We start from the raw sequence: 20,353 nt of genomic DNA, 5'->3' as shown, positions 1-20,353 counted from the left end.
TCTGATGTATCACAGAAACAGTGAGCCTGTGAACATGAACTTATTCATGCAATTTAAACAATAATATAATCAGATGAAGAAATACCTTAAAATAGTCCTCTTTTTAAAGTGTAAGATTTTAAAATTGCAAGACACTGATCTAAATTGGGAACATGGTATTTTTATTTTATATTAACTGTCCTAAAAGGTTTTAGTAAGCTATATCTTTTCCCAGATTTAACAGGAAAAAACATTACTTACCCAGTTTGCTATTTCAGCTCTTTTGCATTTCTCAGTGCAAAGAATAGCAACAAAATTAATTGTCCCCTTTCTTCTTCCTTTATAAACAACTGTCTTATTTCCTCTTCCAATCTCTTCATACAGAATGAAGTTCTCCATACTTAAGGCTGCTTTACAAGCAATGGATTAGAAACATGGTATTAGTCTCAAAACCAAACCTTTAAAGACAGGGCAGGGGGGGCTGGGAGGGGGAATTCAAATTTAATAGTAATTGATGTATAGCATTTACCCCCCCGATTCTTAAAAATAGAGATTATATACTTTCAGCAAGATCAATAACAATTACTTTAAAGAAGGCCTCCTCTCAGGAAATATCAGCAAAATTTTGAAGAAATTCTACTTCAAAAGTTCTTAACACATTTCTGTCCAAGTGCACTTCAGGCAAATGGGCCTCTGCAACAATGTAATTTACACCTGCCAAACAAATCATTTCTCAGCACAACCAAAGAAAACAGAACTCTAAATATTAGTGTACCTACTAATGCTAAGCTGAGTGCAGCTTTAACAGCTATAGCATCCAATATTAAGAGCTTTTCACAGAGAGAGACAATGGTTTGCAGATAAAACCTGAGTAAATTTATGGAATCAAAGAATGGTTTGGTTTGGAAAGAACATTTAAAGGTAATTTGTTGACAAATATTGCATTGTGGGAATGAAACAGTTCCACAGGAAATTAATTTGTATTTCTAACTATCATTTTTGTGTCCAGAATTTTATATGCTTTAGTTTTCATATTGAAACAAACAAAGCATTTGTCATTGGTTGCAAACCCAGCAGGTGGAATTTATATATTTAGATAGTTAGATATTTTTCATAAAAGTCTGGTTAAATATTTGTTCCATAAATATTTTCTCTGAGAATCATGAAGCAATGGGAGAACTGAAAGCAAAATATTTTGCTTTATATACATATAAAGCATATATATATATATACACACACACAAATATATACATATTTAATACATCGGGTAAGAGTTCCTCATCAGCTTTCTGTCCTATCCACAGCTATTCCATTAGATTAAGAGCAGAGAGACAAAGAATCCCAATATTGGCATACTCCACAAGCAGGATATATTACTAACTAGTCCTCAGTGACCACCTTGTAGTAACCTCTTTCAGCTCCCGGAGACTTTCACATTCAATGCCCACTTTTTCCAACCACCCATGTAACTAGTTCCAAGCCACCTGGAGCTGCTCTTTCTCATCTCTGCCATAAGGATGGAGAGTATGATTGCTTAAGCAGTACAGCTGTCAAATGGCTACTTGCTGAACAAAACCTCAGTTTCACTGTAACTCTTCCATGAGACACAAAACACTCAGAACAACAAATCAAAGACCAAAATGAAGAACAGAGAATTCCCAAGCTTTCAGAGAGGACTGACTTCAAGTGAAAGCACAACAAAGCATTGGGCAGCACCAGACTACAAAGAGCCTGTTCACTGAAATACTGGCTCTTGCCAGAACACTAACCAGGTGCCACAGTACAATTGAAATCATCCAGAATTACAACATGCCTAGGAGTCTGATTTCAGGATTTCCTCCACCAAATATTCAAAACAGAAGTTTTCTTCCCAAAAGAATAAAGAATCTCACCATTAGAATTCAAAAGCCCTAGATTGATACTGTAAATTATTACTCTCAGCCAGTGTAACATAAGAAGAAAGACTTTTTCTTCTACAGTTATCTATGAGAACAAGATAATTATACAAAAATCATGTTTGCCAAACATCCCAAAATAGATAAAGCATGAGAATAGATTTGGGCCACCATTACTTTATGTCTCTTTTCTGATTCATGCAGATCATTACACCATTCTCTAGGTTACTTTTTCTTTTCAGTTTACAATATGACCAACTAACCCCTAGTGTCACCCTCCAGTACACAAAGCTTTCATAATAGCAATACAATAGAAATACATCCAACAAACGCAATTGCCAACCCACAGCCCATCCCCAAACTTTACATGACTACAATCCCTTCCTTGCTCTTCTTCTTTCCCAAGAATACTTTAAATCTGACGTGCGCTTCACCACACGCCTAAAGCATATACTTGTCAGACAGACAGATGATGTCTTCACGTTGGATATAAGAAAGCCATTATCATCTACTCATACAATAAACCACACAGGTTTATTGCCAGATTTAAAGATAAGTACAGAAATATGTGATTATTTAACAAAAGCAAGACCAACAAAATGCAAGTGCACACTAGGACAGAGCAGTCATGGTGATGGGACAGGGAAGCCCTTCATTGCTACCTCCTGACTGGCAGTACTTGCAAATAAGGTCTCCATTTCCAGCTCTGCAAAAGGTGACAGGGGTAGAGAGATGCAACCAGTCTTGCAACCCTGAATCTGAACAGTAATGGCTATGTAATCATTTCAGTACACAGAACAATGGAGCATGACCCATGATACAAAGTATGTTCATTAGTTTTGAAATAAAGTGCAAAGAGATCCAGCCAAGTAACAAAAAGAAGTGAAAAGAACTATCTAGAGATGAGATGGCTGCTGTGGGAGCCTGCCACACGCCCATCTGCAATGAAACAGATCAAACTCCACAAAAGAACACAAAGCAGCCGACTCCCATTGCCAAGGAAACTCCATTTGCTCTGTGCAGGATCCAAGACTACAACACCAAGAAAACACACTTCCAGAAGGATTCATTCTTTCTTTCCCTTGATGAGAGAATGACTAGCGCAAGACCCGAGCTCTTCTGCAGCCAAAGCTTTGCCAAGGGCGGCCAGCTCGGCAGGCGCTGTGTTGTAGCCCCTGGGACACAGCTGCCTCCTGGAGCCGAGGTGAGGGTGTCACAAAGCTGGCCACCCTCTGGCGGGCCTTCTGCCCTTTAGGAGGACTTCATTTGGGGTGCCAGGGGAAGCTGAAGGACACCAATCCACCACCCACCAATCCACCACCCACCAATCCACCATCCACCAATCCACCATCCACCAGTCCACCAATCCACCATCCACCCCCAGCTCTGAGCCTGCACTCACGCCTAAGGACCGTGACCGAGGGCGAGGGGGGGGGGGGCACGACCGTTAGGCACGCGCGCGTGCCAGCTAACGGCCGTTAACCGTCCGCGGGAAGGCGGCGCAGAGCGGGGCCGGGGCGATCGGATGTGAAGCGACAGCCGTACCTGTGAGGCGGGGTAGGGGGAGGTGGGCAAGGAGGCAGCGTTACTATCGGCGCGCCGCCGCCATCAACCGAAATCGGCGGAGCTCCGCCCCCGGGCTGGAGTCTGCCATGCCCCGATAGCGGGGAGGAAGGAGTTGGAAGTGCCAAAAGGAGAAACTCATCCCTGCACGCCACAAAATACAGCCAGCCCGGAGAGGCATCCACACAAGAGAAAGAATGTTTCCAGGAATTGCTTTTATTTCCTCTTACTCTAGCAAGAACACACTGCCGGGTCCTACGACGCTCTGTCCACCTCTGGAATGGTCGCCACCCCGCGCCGTATCCAGGAGACGGCTCCAGACGCCGGAAACGGGGATCAGCCGCCATTGGGCCAAGGAGGCGTCTACGTCAGAGAGGGTCCGGAGCTCGTAGGGAGTTCCCGGATGTGGCTGGGCGCGGTGGGGTGCCTGAGAGGGCGGGGTGTAAGGGGCACTGCTGCCCGGTTGCCAGGCAACCGCCTGTGCCGGGGTGAGGGTCGGGGAGGCCCAGGCAGTGCGGCGGGACCGACACGATCAACCTCGCAGCTGATCGACAAAGCCTGTAGCCAGTGGTGTCCCCCAGGGGTCAGCACTGGGTCCTGTCCAACATACTCATCAATGATCTGGAGGAAGGGACAGCGTGCAAAGATGATCAGAGTACTGGAGCATCTCCCGTATGAGGAAAGGCTGAGACCTAGATATGTTTGGCCTGGAGAAGAGAAGATTGAGAGGGGATCTTACTAATGCTTATAAATATCTACAGGACAGGTATCAAGCAGACAGTACCCAGAGACAGGACAAAGGGCAATGGGCACAAATTGGAACACAAAAATTTGCATATACACCCACGGAAAAACTTTAAGGGTGACAGCACTGTAACAGGCTGTTGAGAGAGGTTATGGAATGTCTCCTTCTCTAGAGACATTCAAAACACACCTGCATGCAGTCCTGTGCCACCTGATCCAGGTAAGCCTGCTTTAGCAGGTGCCTTGGACTAGATGAACAACTTTAGAGATCGCTTCCAACCCCTGCCATTCGGTGATTCTGTAACCCCCGGGATGGGGACATCCCTCAGGAAGGACAGCTTGCTGAAAGGGGACTCCAGGAGCACCTGGCCATCTTCAGTCTGGACAGCCGGGGCTTCTTCATTACACCTACATAAGTTTAGCACATGTTGTGTCCTCAGTGCTGTCATGGTGGTCAGTAAACTCCTCACTAGGGAGCACTCTGTTAGAACAAAATTTAGCCTTTGAAACAATCGGTTTTCACTTTTTGTAGTATTTTTTTTTTCATCCTAGGGTGCTCTGGTATTGGGTCTCTGAACAAGTAAAGTATCCTTTTACATTATGTGACAAAACATTTCACAACATCTGGTGTGTCCTCATAAGAAAGTGGCAAGGAAATATGTTTTTTCTGTTGTCCCACCTTCACCTTGACCTCCTGGTAGGTTTGAACCCAGAGACAACCATACTGGATAAAAGAAATAGTAATATTCCTTACAGAAAGGATACAGTTTTTCTTCAGGCTGACAACAGATGGTCAGATTTTTTTTTTTTTTACTGTAGGAAAGATTTCAGCAAGAATTTATACCCCCCTAATACCAAAAGGGAAAAAAGAAAAAAGAAAAAAAGGAAGAAAAAAAAAAGAGGAAAGAAAAAAGGAAGAGGGGGGAAAAAAAAAAAAAAGGAGAGAGTTTGGTCCCTCTGTTTAGGAGAGGGTTTCTGGAAGTTGTCAGCTGCAACAAGAGCTTCAATTTTGTAATTTTGTTTTGTTTTGTACCTTCTTACACAACAGGGCTGTAGACACAAAGCACAGATCTGGGGAAAATTAAGTCTTAATTATGCAACTTGCCAAATATTTTCTTCCAATTCAGCTGCTGAGGGGTTTTGTATAGAGTGTACAGAACTAGTAAGAAATCAGTGCTGCACATAGGTGTAGTTTTTGCTGGTTTATTGGATATCTACATAGAATTGTCCTGACTCATAAGCACTGAAAAATATTATGTGGATATGCATGGCAAAATTGTTTGCTTCTTACCAATTTCAGGTTCTCTCCCATTTTGCAGCAGACCTTTTTAGTGGTTACAGAGTAGCTCTGTAATTAGCAGTGAAGCTACAACTTTGAAACTACACAAGCAAAACAGAATTTCCATCTCATGTAAATGAGAAGTTGACCAGATATAAATAAAACAGATGCCTACCTAGACATCACCTAGTTTCTTTCAGTAAGCATAAGAAAAATATGCTTGGAAGAGAGATTTATTTAGATTTTAGAAAACTCTGTTTTATCTTTGCTCATGATGAGCGTGACTGATACAAGGAGAAGAAATAATATATTAGCTCAATTGCAAAACTGGTCATGACAGCAGTTTGATGGCAGATCTTAAAAAATCATTTAATTCATTGTCCCTGCCCAAGAGGACAAAACTAAAGCAAAATAAACAGCAAATCACTGCTATTGTTTCCAGATTTTAAGTGTTTTGGCCTATGTGCAGTTTCCTGTTAAATTAGTACAAATTAGGGATCATTTTTATGCAGAGAGGGTGATAGCTACCCTGGAGGTACTTAAAAAACATGTAGATGAGGCTCTTCAGGACATACTCTAGTGGGCATGATGGGTTTGGGGGGGTTTTTGTGGGTTTTTTGGATGGGGAGATAGAACAGTTCTGTGAAATATACCTGTTTGGGGGAGATAGTATGAAAAATAATGTTTACAAAGTCTTTTAAGATCTTCATACATTAGTGGCAATAGCATTAAAAAGTACAGAGAGAAACACAAAAAAATGCTGTAATAACATAAAGGTCAGAGATTCAGAGCTTTAAAAAATTAAATGTCTTAACGATGAAACAGTGTCACCAGCAGGTCCAAGGAGGTGATTCTGCCCCTATACTCAGCCCTGGTAAGGCCACACCTTGAGTACTGTGTTCAGTTCTGGGCCCCTCAGTTCAAGAAGGATATTGAGGTCCTCGAACAGGTCCAAAGGAGGGCAACCAGGCTGGTGAAGGGACTCGAACACAGATCCTATGAGGAGAGGCTGAGGGAGCTGGGGCTGTTCAGCCTGAAGAAGAGGAGGCTCAGGGGAGACCTCATTGCTCTCTACAACTACCTGAAAGGAGGATGGAGCCAGGCAGGGGTTGGTCTCTTTTCCCAGGCAACTCTCAGTAAGACAAGAGGGCACGGTCTTAAATTGTGCCGGGGGAAGTTCAGATTGGATATTAGAAAGAATTTTTTCACGGAAAGGGTGATCAGACATTGGAACGGGCTGCCTGGGGAGGTGGTGGACTCTTCGTCCCTGGAGACATTTAAAAAGCGACTCGATATGGCACTCAGTGCCATAGTCTAGTGACTGTGGCGGTAGTTGATCAAGGGTTGGACTCAATGATCTCTGAGGTCCCTTCCAACCCAGCCTATTCTATGATTCTATGATTCTATGATTCTATGATTCTATGATTCTATGAAATGTAAATTACTAGCAGACACAAGGGAATATGTTGACCCATAACCCTCTGTTGTTGTAGGACTTGTTAGGAACTATAGCACATCTTTGTTATTGAAACACTCTTCACTACATGTCTGTATCTTTCTCATTATCTGAATACACAACTGCAATACACAACAGATGGGGAACTTTCCCTTTGATTTGGTATAAGAATCTGGAACTCTCTTCAAACATGTCACTTGCTTCCAGTACAGGAGTAACCTTGAAGAAATAATCTCAATTCAAATACAAATAAGGGCTGTAATTAAGAGACTCTTTTCATTGGTGGCTTTTTCTTAATGTTTTAGTCTGATACTCCTTTAGTCTCTTATTGAACATATTGTACTCAACAAACTACAGTTACTGCAGTAAACCTTTCTGTGGGAATATTTTCAACATTCAAGAATGGAATGCAAAATATTCTCTCTGCTGTTTGCACCATTTCGATACTCATAGCAATTGGTACAGCAAACTCAACCTTGCTTTTTGCCTGGCTATTATATGTGGCAGTCTGATGTGATCAAGTTTTTGTTCTCAAAATATGTGATCTAATTTAAGTTAAACTCTGATCTTTTGATTGAAACTACACAGTTCAGAATTATTACATATTTTGTTTCTCTGCCCTCAATGGGTACTACAGAAGCCTCTTACATTTTACCTGGTTCCCAGGAGTCTGACTAATAGCCTATAGTACTAAAATATGTTTACATTTCATTTTCCTTTGATAAAAGATCTTGCTTGCTTGCTCTAGTGCCTGCTGAAGATGCTAGACAATTCTGTTTTATTTTGCCACATACACTAGGTTTTCTCACAGCTATCATGTTTACTCAGTCTCTATCCCATCTTGCTAGTACAAGATGTTTCTTTCTATTCCAGACTGACTTCATTCTCAAGAGAGTTTCTATTCTTAGTGTCCTGGGTATGATGATACATTTGCTCATGTATAATATTTTTATGTTCCTTTGCCTTGACAGCCCTGACATTTCTGGGAGGTATACAGGGCCATTTTTCTGGTATTTGACCATTTTAGAAGAATTATGAACATAAACATAAGCACATCTTTATCTTGTACTTTTTATTCTCATGTTCTTTTCCAACATCCTCTTGAAACTAATACATACTTTCACTGTATGGGTGAAACTTTATGTGCTTTCCTTTATTTCTGCATTTCTGTGGTAATATTAAGGTTTTAGCATTGCAATTTAGTTACCTTCTTTTTCTGGTACAAGGCAGCTGTACTCACTGGTCCTTCTCAGTCATTAAATAAATTCAAGTGTTACCATTTCAGAATTTTATGCTGCTAATATTTGAGTAGTGAAGATTTTTCAGAAGATTTTGGTAGCTTCTGGGATTTTTCTGTTTGGAAACTTGTTTATTCAAGCATACATCTGACCTTTTCACTGCAGAAACATTGCAAAACAGTCCTGATGTCTTTGTTTCACCAGTGAGGCAAAAACTACTAGTGGTTTCAACTATAAGGACAGGGCTCCAAATCTCCCCTTACTGGATCAACTTGTAAGGTCACCAATATTGCATTATTCCTCATATCGCATTCTGGAGTTCCATCAATTCAGATGCTGATTTGTGAGGCTGGCTCGCAGAGCTGGATACCCTTCTGCATGCTTCTGTTGCCTCTTCCACCATTATGGTGCATATGTTCAAGGTTTGTAAGAGATATGGTAAGATACTCAGCAATTAAAGTTAATAACTTTAAGGGTTGCCATGTTACAAGCTACTTTTATCTTCCCAAAATCACTGGGGTTTCCTTGAGAGATCAGCAACTGCTGCATGTCTGATACTGAAGCCAAATCCAGCTTCCATTTTTTTTTGGTTTTTGTTTGTTAGCATTCAGTTTATCTGATAATGAGATAGGGTTAATTATCATAGAGTGCCACAGTTTCTGCCAGGCATTCCTCACATCACATTCTTTAGTTTCATCAGGTCAGATGCTGTGAGGATGGCTGGCAGAGCTGATGATATTCTTCTGCTGCAAGGTTCAGTGCTACCAGTATTCTCAACACCTAGGCCTACCTGCTGCTGTCTTCCAAAATATGATGATAAGATGGCCTTGCTCATTCAGAAAGGCTGGTGAAAATCTTTTTCAGTGACTATCATGCTGCTTATGTACTTTTGAGATTATATAAAATTATTACTGATACTTTATTTTTCTGTGTATTTCAGTGCTCATATTATTCCTTAATCTAGTGCAATAGGTAGTGTGGAAAGCAGATGCTGTACTAGCTTAATTACTTTAATCTGTGTTAGGTATAACATTGGGAGAGCATCCTGGTTTTCTTCAAATACATTCAGCAGTTTGGACTCATGGAAGAGCCAAATGCTTTGCTACTGAGTGTACAAGTTCACTGTTTCAGCAAAAGACAATGGGTTTTATGTTGCATGTTCTGAAGATTCAGCCTGTGTACTCGGGATATCTTTTGCATCCTAATTAGAATTCACAATATCTTGAAGGTATTATTATCATTCCACACTGTGATTTTCGTCACCTTGCCTTGATTGCACTTTTTTTTTTCCTTTCTTGCAAAATGCAAGCCTGGTGCATTTGTCATTATCTCTCTATTTTGTATTCAATTTCCTCTTTGTTTGTGTACTTGTCTTCACTTCTAATGCTAATGTGAGCTTTACAAACTATTTATTCCAACTTGCACTTCATTAATGTCAAAATATGTGCAAAACTCCTTCCTCTGAGTCACTGTTTGCTTTCTTCATGTTTTTTCAGACCTTGAGCTCTGGAATGGTGCTTCCTGTTGCCACTATTATTATATATGATCCTCTATGCAGGCCTTTTTAAATGTGTTTTCTCCTTAAGACCTTTTTATCTTCATTTTGTTCATCTAATCTGCTTTAGTTTGTCTGTAAACTTTTTTTTTTTTATTTAGCATTTCATTTTCCTTATGTTTCTTTTCAAATTACATAAGTCTGCTCTCCTTTGGTCACAGTCGCAACAGCATTTCATCTGAATGTCATAAGGTGGTATTGTTCCTGAAAGATGCAGCTCCATTACAGAAAATAAATATACTGTAGAGAAACAGTTGAAGGAGACATCATTGGTGCTGGCTGGCGCTATCTGAAGGAAGGGTAGAGTTCTGAATAAGAATATTGCTGTAAAATCAAACCAAACCAAATACAACAACAAACTAATAAATAAAAGATACATTTTTAATATTGACATGCTCAGACAACTTGGAAGAATCTCTGTGTTTTGATATTTGACTAAAAGCATTCATAGCTTTACAGAAAACACCATTTAAATGAGAGAAGATGTACAGACAGCACTATGCAGACACTTCATAGATCCTTTTGACAGACTCACAGCATTTCTTAGGCCATGCTGATATAAAAGAGTGAGAAATGCAGCCACTAACACCATGTAACAGCAGGAAGAACAGAAAGAGGAAGCAGGACAATTTCTACAATCCCTTTCTCCTTAGATCCATGACACAGCCATTCAGAAATTCATGGGGTATGTTTTAGTGATTCTTCTTTTTTTTCTGGACAATTTTTTTAATGTCCACTGGAATTAGCTTGTTTTCTGAGATTAAAACTATCTACTTTGCAATCACAGCTGCAGTTGGGATCTTCAGCTGGCAAACTGAATCTTCAAATGCATTTAAAGCAATATTGTATTCTTTGGTTGGTAAAAGAAGCTCTAGAGACAGCAAGTGAGCAAGTGTATGTAGCAGGATGGAAGAAAAAAGTCTCTTCTAGAGATGTAATCAAGGAAGCTAGATTCAGAATGTGATAAATATCATGTGACAATAACAAAAGAAAGAGGAAATGAAGAAGGTAATGAAAATAGCAAGCAGAGAACTCTAGGAAGTGGTTTTTAAGTATCTCTTTACTGTGTCAGTTGCCAGTTTTGGAATTACTGGGTGGATGAACTGAGATAGCATTAAGAAGGCAATGGAGTATGCATGCATATGTGGTCTATAGTACCATGCAGTAAAAAATCTTGAGGATTTGGTGCAACAAGCATCAAACAATTGCTACTGTATCCCATGACCAGTGTGCAGACACACACTTTCATGCAAGGGACTGGGCCTCTGGTAGTCCCAAGTTCTCTCTCCAGATGTGCTCCCATACAGTCCCTGTGTTTCTGTGGAAACAGTGCATGTCATTGCCATTTTTCCCAATGTGAGAGACTTCAGCTGACTCTACCAACACTCTTTCCAGTCTCAGCATACATCTCAAATCCTTCCTTACAGACATGACAGGTCAATTGGTGGTTCTTGACAAGAAGGCTCCACTCATGCAGACTTGTTTCTCCCTGTTCTTGGTGTGGATCTTCACTTTTCTACTTCCTGTTTTTCCTTCTGCCTGCAGATATTTCTGGCTTCCATTTTTTTTTTCAACATCGGAGTTTATTCCTGGGCTCTGATTACAAGATGCCTCTGTTGTGTGTCTTCCTCTGGTTATGTGGAACTGAAATTTTTTTTTTTTTTTTTTTTTTTTTTTTTTTTTTTTTTTAATCCCTTACCAGCCTATCTTTGGTTTTTTTCTGCTTCTCAAACTCTGTTTCTCAAAACCACTTCTCCTTTATACAGACCCTTCGTCCTCACTGCTGTCTTGGGCTCATGTTACACATTATAACAAATGCCCAGTTGCTGCTTAAAGGTTTCATCCCTTCTTTTCAACTAGCCAGACTCATTCCCTTTCTTGTGCAGCCTCTGTTGCTCATCTCTGGTCCTGGCTGTTTCAGGAATGAATCTGAAAACTATCCTTTTTAAAAGGCTGCTGATTTAGCTTGCTCAGTGGCTAACCCCAGAGTTACTCATATACAAGACTGGGCAAAAAGGAAACAATGGGAGAAAATGCCTGAGGGCAAGAAGTGGAAAAAAAGCTTTTTACTCATACGTGTGTGTTCTTAGCGGTAATGTGAAGTTTCTGTTTTAGGGAGGAGTTAGATGAGCTTATGGAGATGATTTAGGAGTGCTGTGTCACCCAAGCCATGATCCTGTTTCAGACATAAGGCTTCAGCTGTTCCTTAGTGCTTACTCCTGGTACCTTTATGACCTTAAAGTGAATATATTCAGTTCAGCAATCTGGCAGAAAACTGACACGGGGAAAAAAAATTAATAAAAAATTTTAATTAGTTCTCTATCCGGTTAGTGAACTGATTCACTGAGGACTCTGAAACACCAGTCAGTCCCTGGGAAGCCCAAGAGTGCCTGGGTCCTCCATAGTGGAAGTGGAAAGAGCAGCCTTCTCCTCTGGGGAGCGGCAAGCTTATAGGCTGACTCATATGCCACATCCAAGTGCACCCTTAGTCATTTCCAGGGGATCTGCTCTACAGATATGCCTTTGCTTCAGGCGCCTGTAAATCTTCTGTTGTTCTTGTAACATTTCTTCCCTCTATCAGCCCAGCCACCCCCATCTGGGATTCCCTTTGTTTGCATCTGTAAAGCATTGGATCATTAATTCTTATGGGTTATTCAGGGTCAAACCCCGATTCCATTTGCACTCACTGGAGGTTAACACACATCCCATGCTTCCGGAATCCTGTCGTTGCGACTGTAGCTTTTTGTCTTACCAGCTGTAACCTTGGACACAATTCTGTTCTTCCCCTGCCAGTAAACAAAACAAACGCTCCTCCAACGAATACTTTTGAGCTACAGAAATAAGAAGTCTGGATTTCCTCTAGAATTTTTTTTTTCTAATTAGACTTATTAAAACCCCACACTGAAGCTTTTCTCTGTCAGGGGGGCTTAAAATAATTGTTTTCCTTTGGAGATTTTCTGGTGTCTAATACGTCTTGCACTCACATTGCAACTTTCCTCTCTGGGAAGGTAGCGGCAAGATTCTCCTCATCGTTCCTCCACCAGCTTTGAAGAAATACATGCTTTGAGTGGCTAAATTGCACCGCGACCATCTTTCCTATTCCCACTTCGGCTGTTCTGTCCACCAACGACCCTGCAGCCTGTCTGAATGTTTGCCCGGGGTTTGGTTCAAGCGTTTTGCCCAGCTCAGGCAGGCAGCACTCTCGCGTTCACCCTGACAAAACGAGGAACAGGCTGCCGCAGCCGCCAGCTGGCTGTACCAGCACAGGTCATTCAAAAGCCAGACAGTGCGAAGTGAAGGTCTTTCCCAGTCAGAAATCCTAACACTTGTCCAAATCACCGCCTCCATGGCTGGCACACGGCGAGCCATGCCCGCTCCTCACCAGCCTCCTCGCTAGTGGGGAGCAGTGGGGGACCAGGGTGGGTGGAAGAAGGGACGGACAGACCCGGCCTATGCCTCCCGGCGGGGCCCGACGGCTCCCTCTGCGGCCCTCCAACCGGCTCCGCTGCCTTCGTGTGGCCGCTACCGACCCAGCCACATAATTCCTGATCACATCCTGCGGGAGGCGGCCGTTTCGGGGCGGCGGAAGCCCCAAACCTGCATGGGCACGGCACTGCTCGCTCCGGCTGCTCTGCAGGGAGGTCCCCGCGCAGCCACAGCGTCGAAGGACGAGGAGCACTTGACCGCGGGCAACCGAGCCATCTCTAGCCGCAACAGCAGGAGCAACTTCTAATGCTGTTAGGACCAGGGCGAGCGGCAGCGGTCAGTACTGCCTGCAATCCTCCTCGGGCTGCTCCGCGCAGTGACAAATGCCTCCCTTTACCGAGAACCCCTCTTGCTCCGGCTCCCCCCTGGCCCGGGCCGCAGTAGGGGGCCGGTTGCTGAGCGACGTGCGGCCCCTCCTCCGCGGCAGGGCTGGGCCATGAGGTAATGGCCGCCGGGGGGCGGGGAACGCTGCGACTACTGAGCCAGCGGCCTCCGAGGTGGCCGGCGGCGGCGGGCGGTGCCGCAGCCCCCTAGGTGTTCTCGCCGCCCCGCCTCCCGTGGAGGCCGTGCGGCCCGGCCTGGCGGCGAGGGTAAAGGAAGAGGTAGAAGGGGCTCCGCGTCCAACGGTGGCTGAAGGGAGTGACTGGCAGCCGCCCCACGTGCAGTGCAGCCCGGCCGGCGAGAGGGGTTTGCAGCTGTCCCGGGGCGCTGTGGGAGAGCGAGCGGGGAACTGAAGCGGCGGCGGCCCGGCTGGAGAGACGGGGAGGAGGGCACATGAGGCGCTGGCAGGAGGAGGGAGCAGCAGCAGCAGCAGCAGCCCCCGTGCTCTGCCCGCGCCGCACACTGCGGCCCCTCAGCGGCGCGGGCCGAGGAGAAGCCGTGAGGGGAGAAGCAGCCCGGAGGTGGCCGCCGCCGGCAGGGAGGCTCCCCCGGCCCGCGGGGGCGCCGCCGTCCGCCCCCCGCTGCCCTTGGCGGCGCGCGCGCCTGGGGGGCCCGGAGCGGGGTGAGTGGCGAGTATCGGTTCGGTTCCGCCCGACCGCGGCCGAGGGTGCGGGGGTGAGCGGTGAGGGCGTCGCGGCTGCGTTTCGCACCCGCTCGCCCGCCCGCTGCTCGCCCTCAGGTGAGCGGGAGGCGGGGGTCTGGATGCTGTGCTGCCGCGTTGCACGGGCCGGGCCTGCTTCGCTGTCCGGGGTGCGAAACGGGGGGCTGAGCAAGGTGCAGCCGCTCTTCCTCCTCCTTGGGCCCCACAACCCTGTGGCAAGGGGGCGACCTTCACAGCCGACTTGCCCGGAGGCGGGCGGAGCGCCGCGGCTCTGGTGCCTGTGCTTTTTTGTCCCTTCCTCCCCCTTAAAGGAAAGAGGCAGTGGGGTGCAATTGTTTACCGAGGGTCAGGAACCGGTTGCAAAATTTGGCCTGTGAATTATTTATGCTGCTGTTTTCAGTTGGATGGGCACCCGCTTGTAGGGAGCAGATTGGAGGAGGGACAGAAAAATACTTAGTTTCTTCAGTGTCAGGGTTTACATAGCTTTTGGAGGTATACTTCTATTTAAAATGAAGAAAATATTCCATTATGTTGTTTCTCAAGTTTGAAATCTTAGTGACTGCTTTGGTTTGTAGCTGATGATTTTGAACTTAATGTTCAGATAAGCTTCTTCTCAGGTAAAATAGAAAAGAATAGCAGATGTCCCAAAAATAGCACATCTGTTAAAGGGTGGGAGCGCAGGCTTCTTTTTCTCCCTTGCTCGGACTTTTGCAGAAGTCTCCCATTTGGATACTTTTCTCTGTCATGCAATCTGTAACCTTACTTGAACCTTTCAGTCCACCGAGATTAAAGCACGAGTGTAATGGTTTTTGCAATTAGGAAAGCAACAACAACAAAAAACCCTAAGCTAAACCAAACAGCAGTTATGATAACTAGTTTGCCATATGTGCATGTTTTATTGCAGCGCATTATCTGAGTTCATGTACTGTAATTAACACCTTGGCTTCTGACCATACTGGAAGTGAACTGCATTTAAATGTTGTTCCTAGTCGGGTGCTTCTGGAGTTTCCCTAAGGAGCCTAGAGGAAGGAGTGTTGTCTCCCAGCCCAGGAACAGTATTCACAAAGCTCTGCCCATCTCTGAGGCACTGGAACTAGTTTTAATTGAGCCAGAGCAAGCTATGGTGACAATAGACAAGAAAATAAATATAGAAGGACATATATTAAACCATGATTATAGCTATTACTGTGTTTTTCAATTAGCATCATTATATTGGAGGAAAAACAGAAGATGGGAAAACACTAAGGGAAGGCAAGAGTTTTCAGCTTTTAGTGTTAGTGAGTTAAGTGAAGACCAGATGGCTGTATGTGTGGATAGTTTAAATTTATGTTGAAGTAAAACTAAAGTTTCTGTCAGCTGTATGAATGAGTTCCCGCTTGCTAGTGGAGCTAGCTGCATGGTGCATGACAGCAGTGGAAATAAGTTGAGTCTCTTTGGATCTAGTGCAAAGAAGAAACCAACCAAAAATCTTGTAGTTCATAACTTAGCTTGATAATGATGCTAAAGCACTGGGTGTAGCACGAGAGTGCATTGAGGAAGCGTTCATATTATTAGGCACAAATATAAATGTATGTGTTGTTCCCTATTTGCTACCTGCATGCATGTGATCTCGGTGAAATCTGCGGGTTGTTGCTGCGACCTCTGACCATCTGACTAGTTTAATCCAGAGTCCTGACTAACGAAGCAGTACCAGCAGGTGATCTGCAAGTACTGCCCTGTATGTCAATGGATGTTGACTTGGCACTGTATCAGTTTGTGGAATGCAGGTGAGAGTTTGTGAGAAATGAACTTGGGTGAGAGCAAGATCAGATGGAGAAGATGTTCCTGGAGCTGTCAGGAACTCCTGTTGTTCGTTTCTGCAGCAGCTCACAACGGAGTTCCTTGTTGTTTCTTGCATTCTTTCTCTTGTAAAAAATTACTAGCTGTTTTTGTAGAAGTAATTTGATCCTGACTTTTTCATGTCCTCTGAGGATTTTCTTTTGAATGTTGAAATATTCTAGCCAGTCTCCTTTGGGACAGAAGAATAGGATTAGTATTGAAGAAAGTAGTGCAGGTTAAATTTTTTTGTTTTAAATGTGCACTTGATCAATACTACTGCTTCTTGCTGTGTTGCTGCATAAATATGAAGCTAGCACTATGAAAAATGCTGAAGCTTTCCACTACATTTGCTGTGATAGAAGCTCCATAGAATTCTCAGAATGTGGGCAATTGAGGCAGCATCTGCAGTAACAAAATGCAAGAAGTTAAAAACAAACCTTCACCCATTCTAAAAGCTGAAGGTATAGACAGTGGTGTATATGGTGTAAATGTATACACATTTTTCTTTGTAACAGTTTCCCTTGTTACATAAAAATTCCCTTGGAGGAAGGGAGATAATCAGAGGGAAGGCAATGTATGGCAAAGTTATGGTTGTTTGAAATCTATTTCTTTCCAAGAATCTTTAAATTATCTTTTCTTGATTTCAAGAATTGAGGTGGTTTAGTGATCTTGCTGGATTAGGAGTAGCATTTGTGGGACTTAATTTGTTTTGTGTTGTCTGGATGGTGTATGTTATGAGTGGTACTCAAGTAATGGTTGGTGAGATGTTTCTTGTTAGTTTGCAAAAAATGGTGTGTCCTTTGTTTCAGATTTGAAACTGGTAACCTTTCACTCTGCCCAAATAATGACTGTTCTCTTTGCAAAAATGGGTGCCTTATCTAATAAGTCTCCAATATTAGGTCAGATATTTTTCATCAGTGTAACTTTCTGAATAACACCAATTTATCTCTCTTGAAGCTGTCAATTGCTTTCATGCACTTTTTATTTCGCAATAATTCCACACTAATGCAAGAACAGACACAGTAGTATGATGTGAAAAGTTCCAATAACTAGAATATGGTACTGGGAGCTTAGCTTTAGCCTCAGGGTGAGGGAACTATTATTAATAGGTAGGCTGTTAAAACTGGTTCTGTATTCCTTTTGGACTATCCATGTCTCCAGATCTACACAGTGGTTTGGCCTCTGTTGGAAGAAGCTTAGTGATGCTACTAAGATGGAGATTAAAGAATGAATGCACTTCAGTTGCATGTAAAATGACAACAGGCAGACTGACATCTTCTTGTGTGATGGTCATACTGCTTTTTGTTAGTGCTGTGAGATTGTCACTCGTGTGTTGCATAAAGAAAAGGAATAGATTTCAGTAGGGACAGCACACCAAGTGGCTTTCAGAGTTACATAAATATACAGTAAGTAGAAGAAATTCTTTTAACTCACTAAGTGATAACTTGCAGTCATCTGTAGGCAGCTCACTTTATGTATGGAACTTTGTAGTGCTGGGAGTGTAAAACTGGTTTGTGGTCTACAGTGTCTGTGCTGTAAAGGTATGTTTATAAGTCATGTTAGTATTATTAGAATGTCATGAGCAATGCTGTTGCCTCCCTGGAATGCTACACAGTTCTGTGGATTCGGTTGTGAGATCAGTGCTACTGGGAGAGATAAAAATCTTGAGAATTAACTTCCTGTAAATGTTGGCTTTCCAGGATACCAGTTGGTGTCTGATTCAATGTCTTCCTGCTTACTCTGTGGTTTGACTGAGATAGCTGTACAAGTTTATAAGCACTCTTATTTTACTTTGTAGTGAATAACATGATGTCTCCTAAATAAATGTCATGAGTTCACCACTGATATTTTTTTGTCTGAACTTGTCCTTTCTTTGAACTTTGATGCATCAATATTTCTCGTTTTATTGGAGCCTATTGATTACAGTGCAAAAAGTGGTGCTATGTGGTTATCCTGCTTATGGTTGTCCAGCTAAGAGGCTTATTATTACCACAAACAGATTAGCCTAGAGATAATTCTTAGATTCAATTATGTTGGCAGATTTGCTTTAGTTAGATTGGTCAGTGATTGTACTGGAGTTGATTCTTTGCGTGGTCTTGTAGTTTCTCTGGACAGTATTGTCTAACCTTGCTGTCCATTAGATGTTCTAAACCCAAATGATGCTGGTGTTCTTTAGTTGTCATGTTTTCTAGTGTGGGGTTTTTATTTATTTATTTATTTATTGTTCTTATTGATTGATATATATTAGAGCCCTGCTGGTTTTGCTTGCCTTTATAGCAGAAGCTTAGAACAGTAAGAGAAAGAAGGAAGGAAATGTGAGAAGAGACTGGCTTACCACCTCTTGTGAAGTTTCATTATTGTCTTATATTGACATAAGATGGTGTTGCTACCCAGCAGAGCAAATTTTTCCCAAGCTGCGGATTCCCTGTTTTATTCTCTCCCATATTGTGGTGCTGGGAATCAACTCCATGACTTAACTGTTTTTAAGGCTAATATTCAATCAGATTGTTGTCTGGGCAGCTGAGCAGCTGTTAGCAGTGAGGCAAAAGAAGCAGTAAGTGGCTGAGGCTTTGGTGGCAGGATGGGAAACCTTCAGTGAGCATAAGCTGATTTTGAAACCTCTGTACTCTAAGCTCTGGTATAACCAACACGGTTGTGTATTGGTAGATGAGATGCTGATGCTAATGCTGATAATGACCTGCTACATATTTGTGTTTCTGGAATATTCTTGACTTTATGAAGAGAGAAATACTGGGTAGTTGGTCATCTTAGGCTATGCAGAGACATTGTTGTTTATAATACAGAATGAGAATACACTTAAGAATAAATTTGATTGTTTTCATTTTTTTAACATCTGTTTCAGTCCGCCTTCCTGAGTGCTCTTTCCTGAGGCCAAATATTATAGTTTCTACTGTGAACACTGCAATCCTCAAAACTTAAGGTGAAAACCAGTATAATTTTAGTTTTCTAAAGTAATATGGACTAATCTTAAAAAAAAAAAAAAGTAATTTTTTCTTCTGCCTTCACTTAATTGTTCTTTGGACAGTCTTTCAAATCCCTCTTTAAAAATCATTCAAAGTCAGAGCTTTTTTAATCTTAGGCTTCACAGAATCAGCAGGTAAATGTTATTCTTTATAGACCGTAAGACCAGGAAACAGAAAACTACCAGGTGATTTAATTTGACTATTTAAAATATGAGCTCAGAGCTGCATTCTGATGTGTTCTGAGCTAAGATTTCTATATATATTTGTAATTACTGTGGGAAACAATTAACCACATTTTTCATTAAATGGTGAATAGAGCCATGTGAAATGGCCACGTGAAAATTGCTCATGGGATTTCTTTTTTTCTGTGGGGAGGGGTGGGTTTAAAAAAAACCTGGGGTTTGTTTTAAAAAAAAACAAACACAAAACCAAGCACCTTCTCTTATATGATGTGTTCTAAAGCGTTTGGAAAGTAGAAGTGAGAGATTTTAGTTAAGACTGTCACTTTTTATTTACCGATTTTAATTTGTGAACAACTTGAAACTTGACAGGAGGTCTGCAGTACCTTTTAAGTCTTATCTGCAGTAAAGTATGTGTTTTTTTCCATAGTTTCTCTTTTGTTGACCATTTAAGGGAATCAGTGGAGACCAGGATGAAAAACGACTGATGTCAAGAGAAAGTTCGTAGAAGAGAAACAAAGTAACTAAGAGTTTGTGTTTCTGGGATTTTGCAGGCAGTGGGTTGTAAAAAAACCAAAGTTCTTTATGACTGTGAAGGTAGAAGCACTGTGAAAAGTGTGCCACTTCATGTTTGGTAGATCACAGCATGGCTGAGGTTGGAAAAGATTTTTGGAGATCATCTAGTCCAACTTGCCCTGCCCAAGGAGAGCAGCTGATTGCTCAGGACCATGTCCAAACATTTCCAAAGATGGAGACTCCACAACCTCCCTGGGAAACCTGTGCCAGTATTTGGTTACCCTCACAGTGAAGAAACTTCTTATTCAGGGGAAATTTCCTTTATTTCAGTTTGTGCCCATCACTTCTGATCCTGTCACTGCCCATGGTCTGTTCTGCCCCTCCCAGATTCCTCGGTGTCCTGAAGACCTTCTCTCTAGGTCCTTGTAGCCATACTGTAACATTAGCCTGACTTATAACAGGGCACAACTGCAAAGAGCCTGGGTTCATCCTCTGCACATTTCTCCTCTCGGGTATGAATTGACAAGACCCTGCTGAGCCTTCTCTTCTCCAGGCTGAGCAGTCCCAGCTCTCAGCCTTTCCTCGTAGCCTGAATGCTCTGTTCTCCCTTCAGTATGTC

The 20,353-nt window shown here is 42.7% G+C and overlaps 2 protein-coding genes across 2 annotated transcripts in view; one reads left to right on the top strand and one right to left on the bottom strand.

Moving 5' to 3' along the window:
- ULK4 (unc-51 like kinase 4) overlaps window positions 1-3,510 on the bottom strand; it is a 205,602-nt gene extending 202,092 nt beyond the window's left edge. Inside the window, exons 1-2 of the mRNA XM_030445373.1 lie at window positions 3,420-3,510; window positions 241-386 (exon numbers count right to left, since the gene is read on the bottom strand). Of these exons, the coding sequence (XP_030301233.1) occupies window positions 241-378 (138 nt within the window). The 5' untranslated portion in view covers window positions 379-386; window positions 3,420-3,510. The remainder of the gene's footprint in view (window positions 1-240; window positions 387-3,419) is intronic.
- Window positions 3,511-14,146: 10,636 nt separating this feature from the next.
- The window catches only part of TRAK1 (trafficking kinesin protein 1), a 134,698-nt gene continuing 128,491 nt past the window's right edge, over window positions 14,147-20,353 (top strand). The window contains exon 1 of the mRNA XM_030444195.1: window positions 14,147-14,198. The gene's annotated coding sequence lies outside the window, so the exon portion shown is untranslated. The remainder of the gene's footprint in view (window positions 14,199-20,353) is intronic.

The sequence above is a fragment of the Calypte anna genome, chromosome 2 (genome assembly GCF_003957555.1).
Source record: "Calypte anna isolate BGI_N300 chromosome 2, bCalAnn1_v1.p, whole genome shotgun sequence".
Taxonomy (NCBI): Eukaryota; Metazoa; Chordata; class Aves; order Apodiformes; family Trochilidae; genus Calypte; species Calypte anna.
Note: the sequence above shows the minus strand (reverse complement) of the source record. Positions and strands in the feature narration are given on the sequence as shown.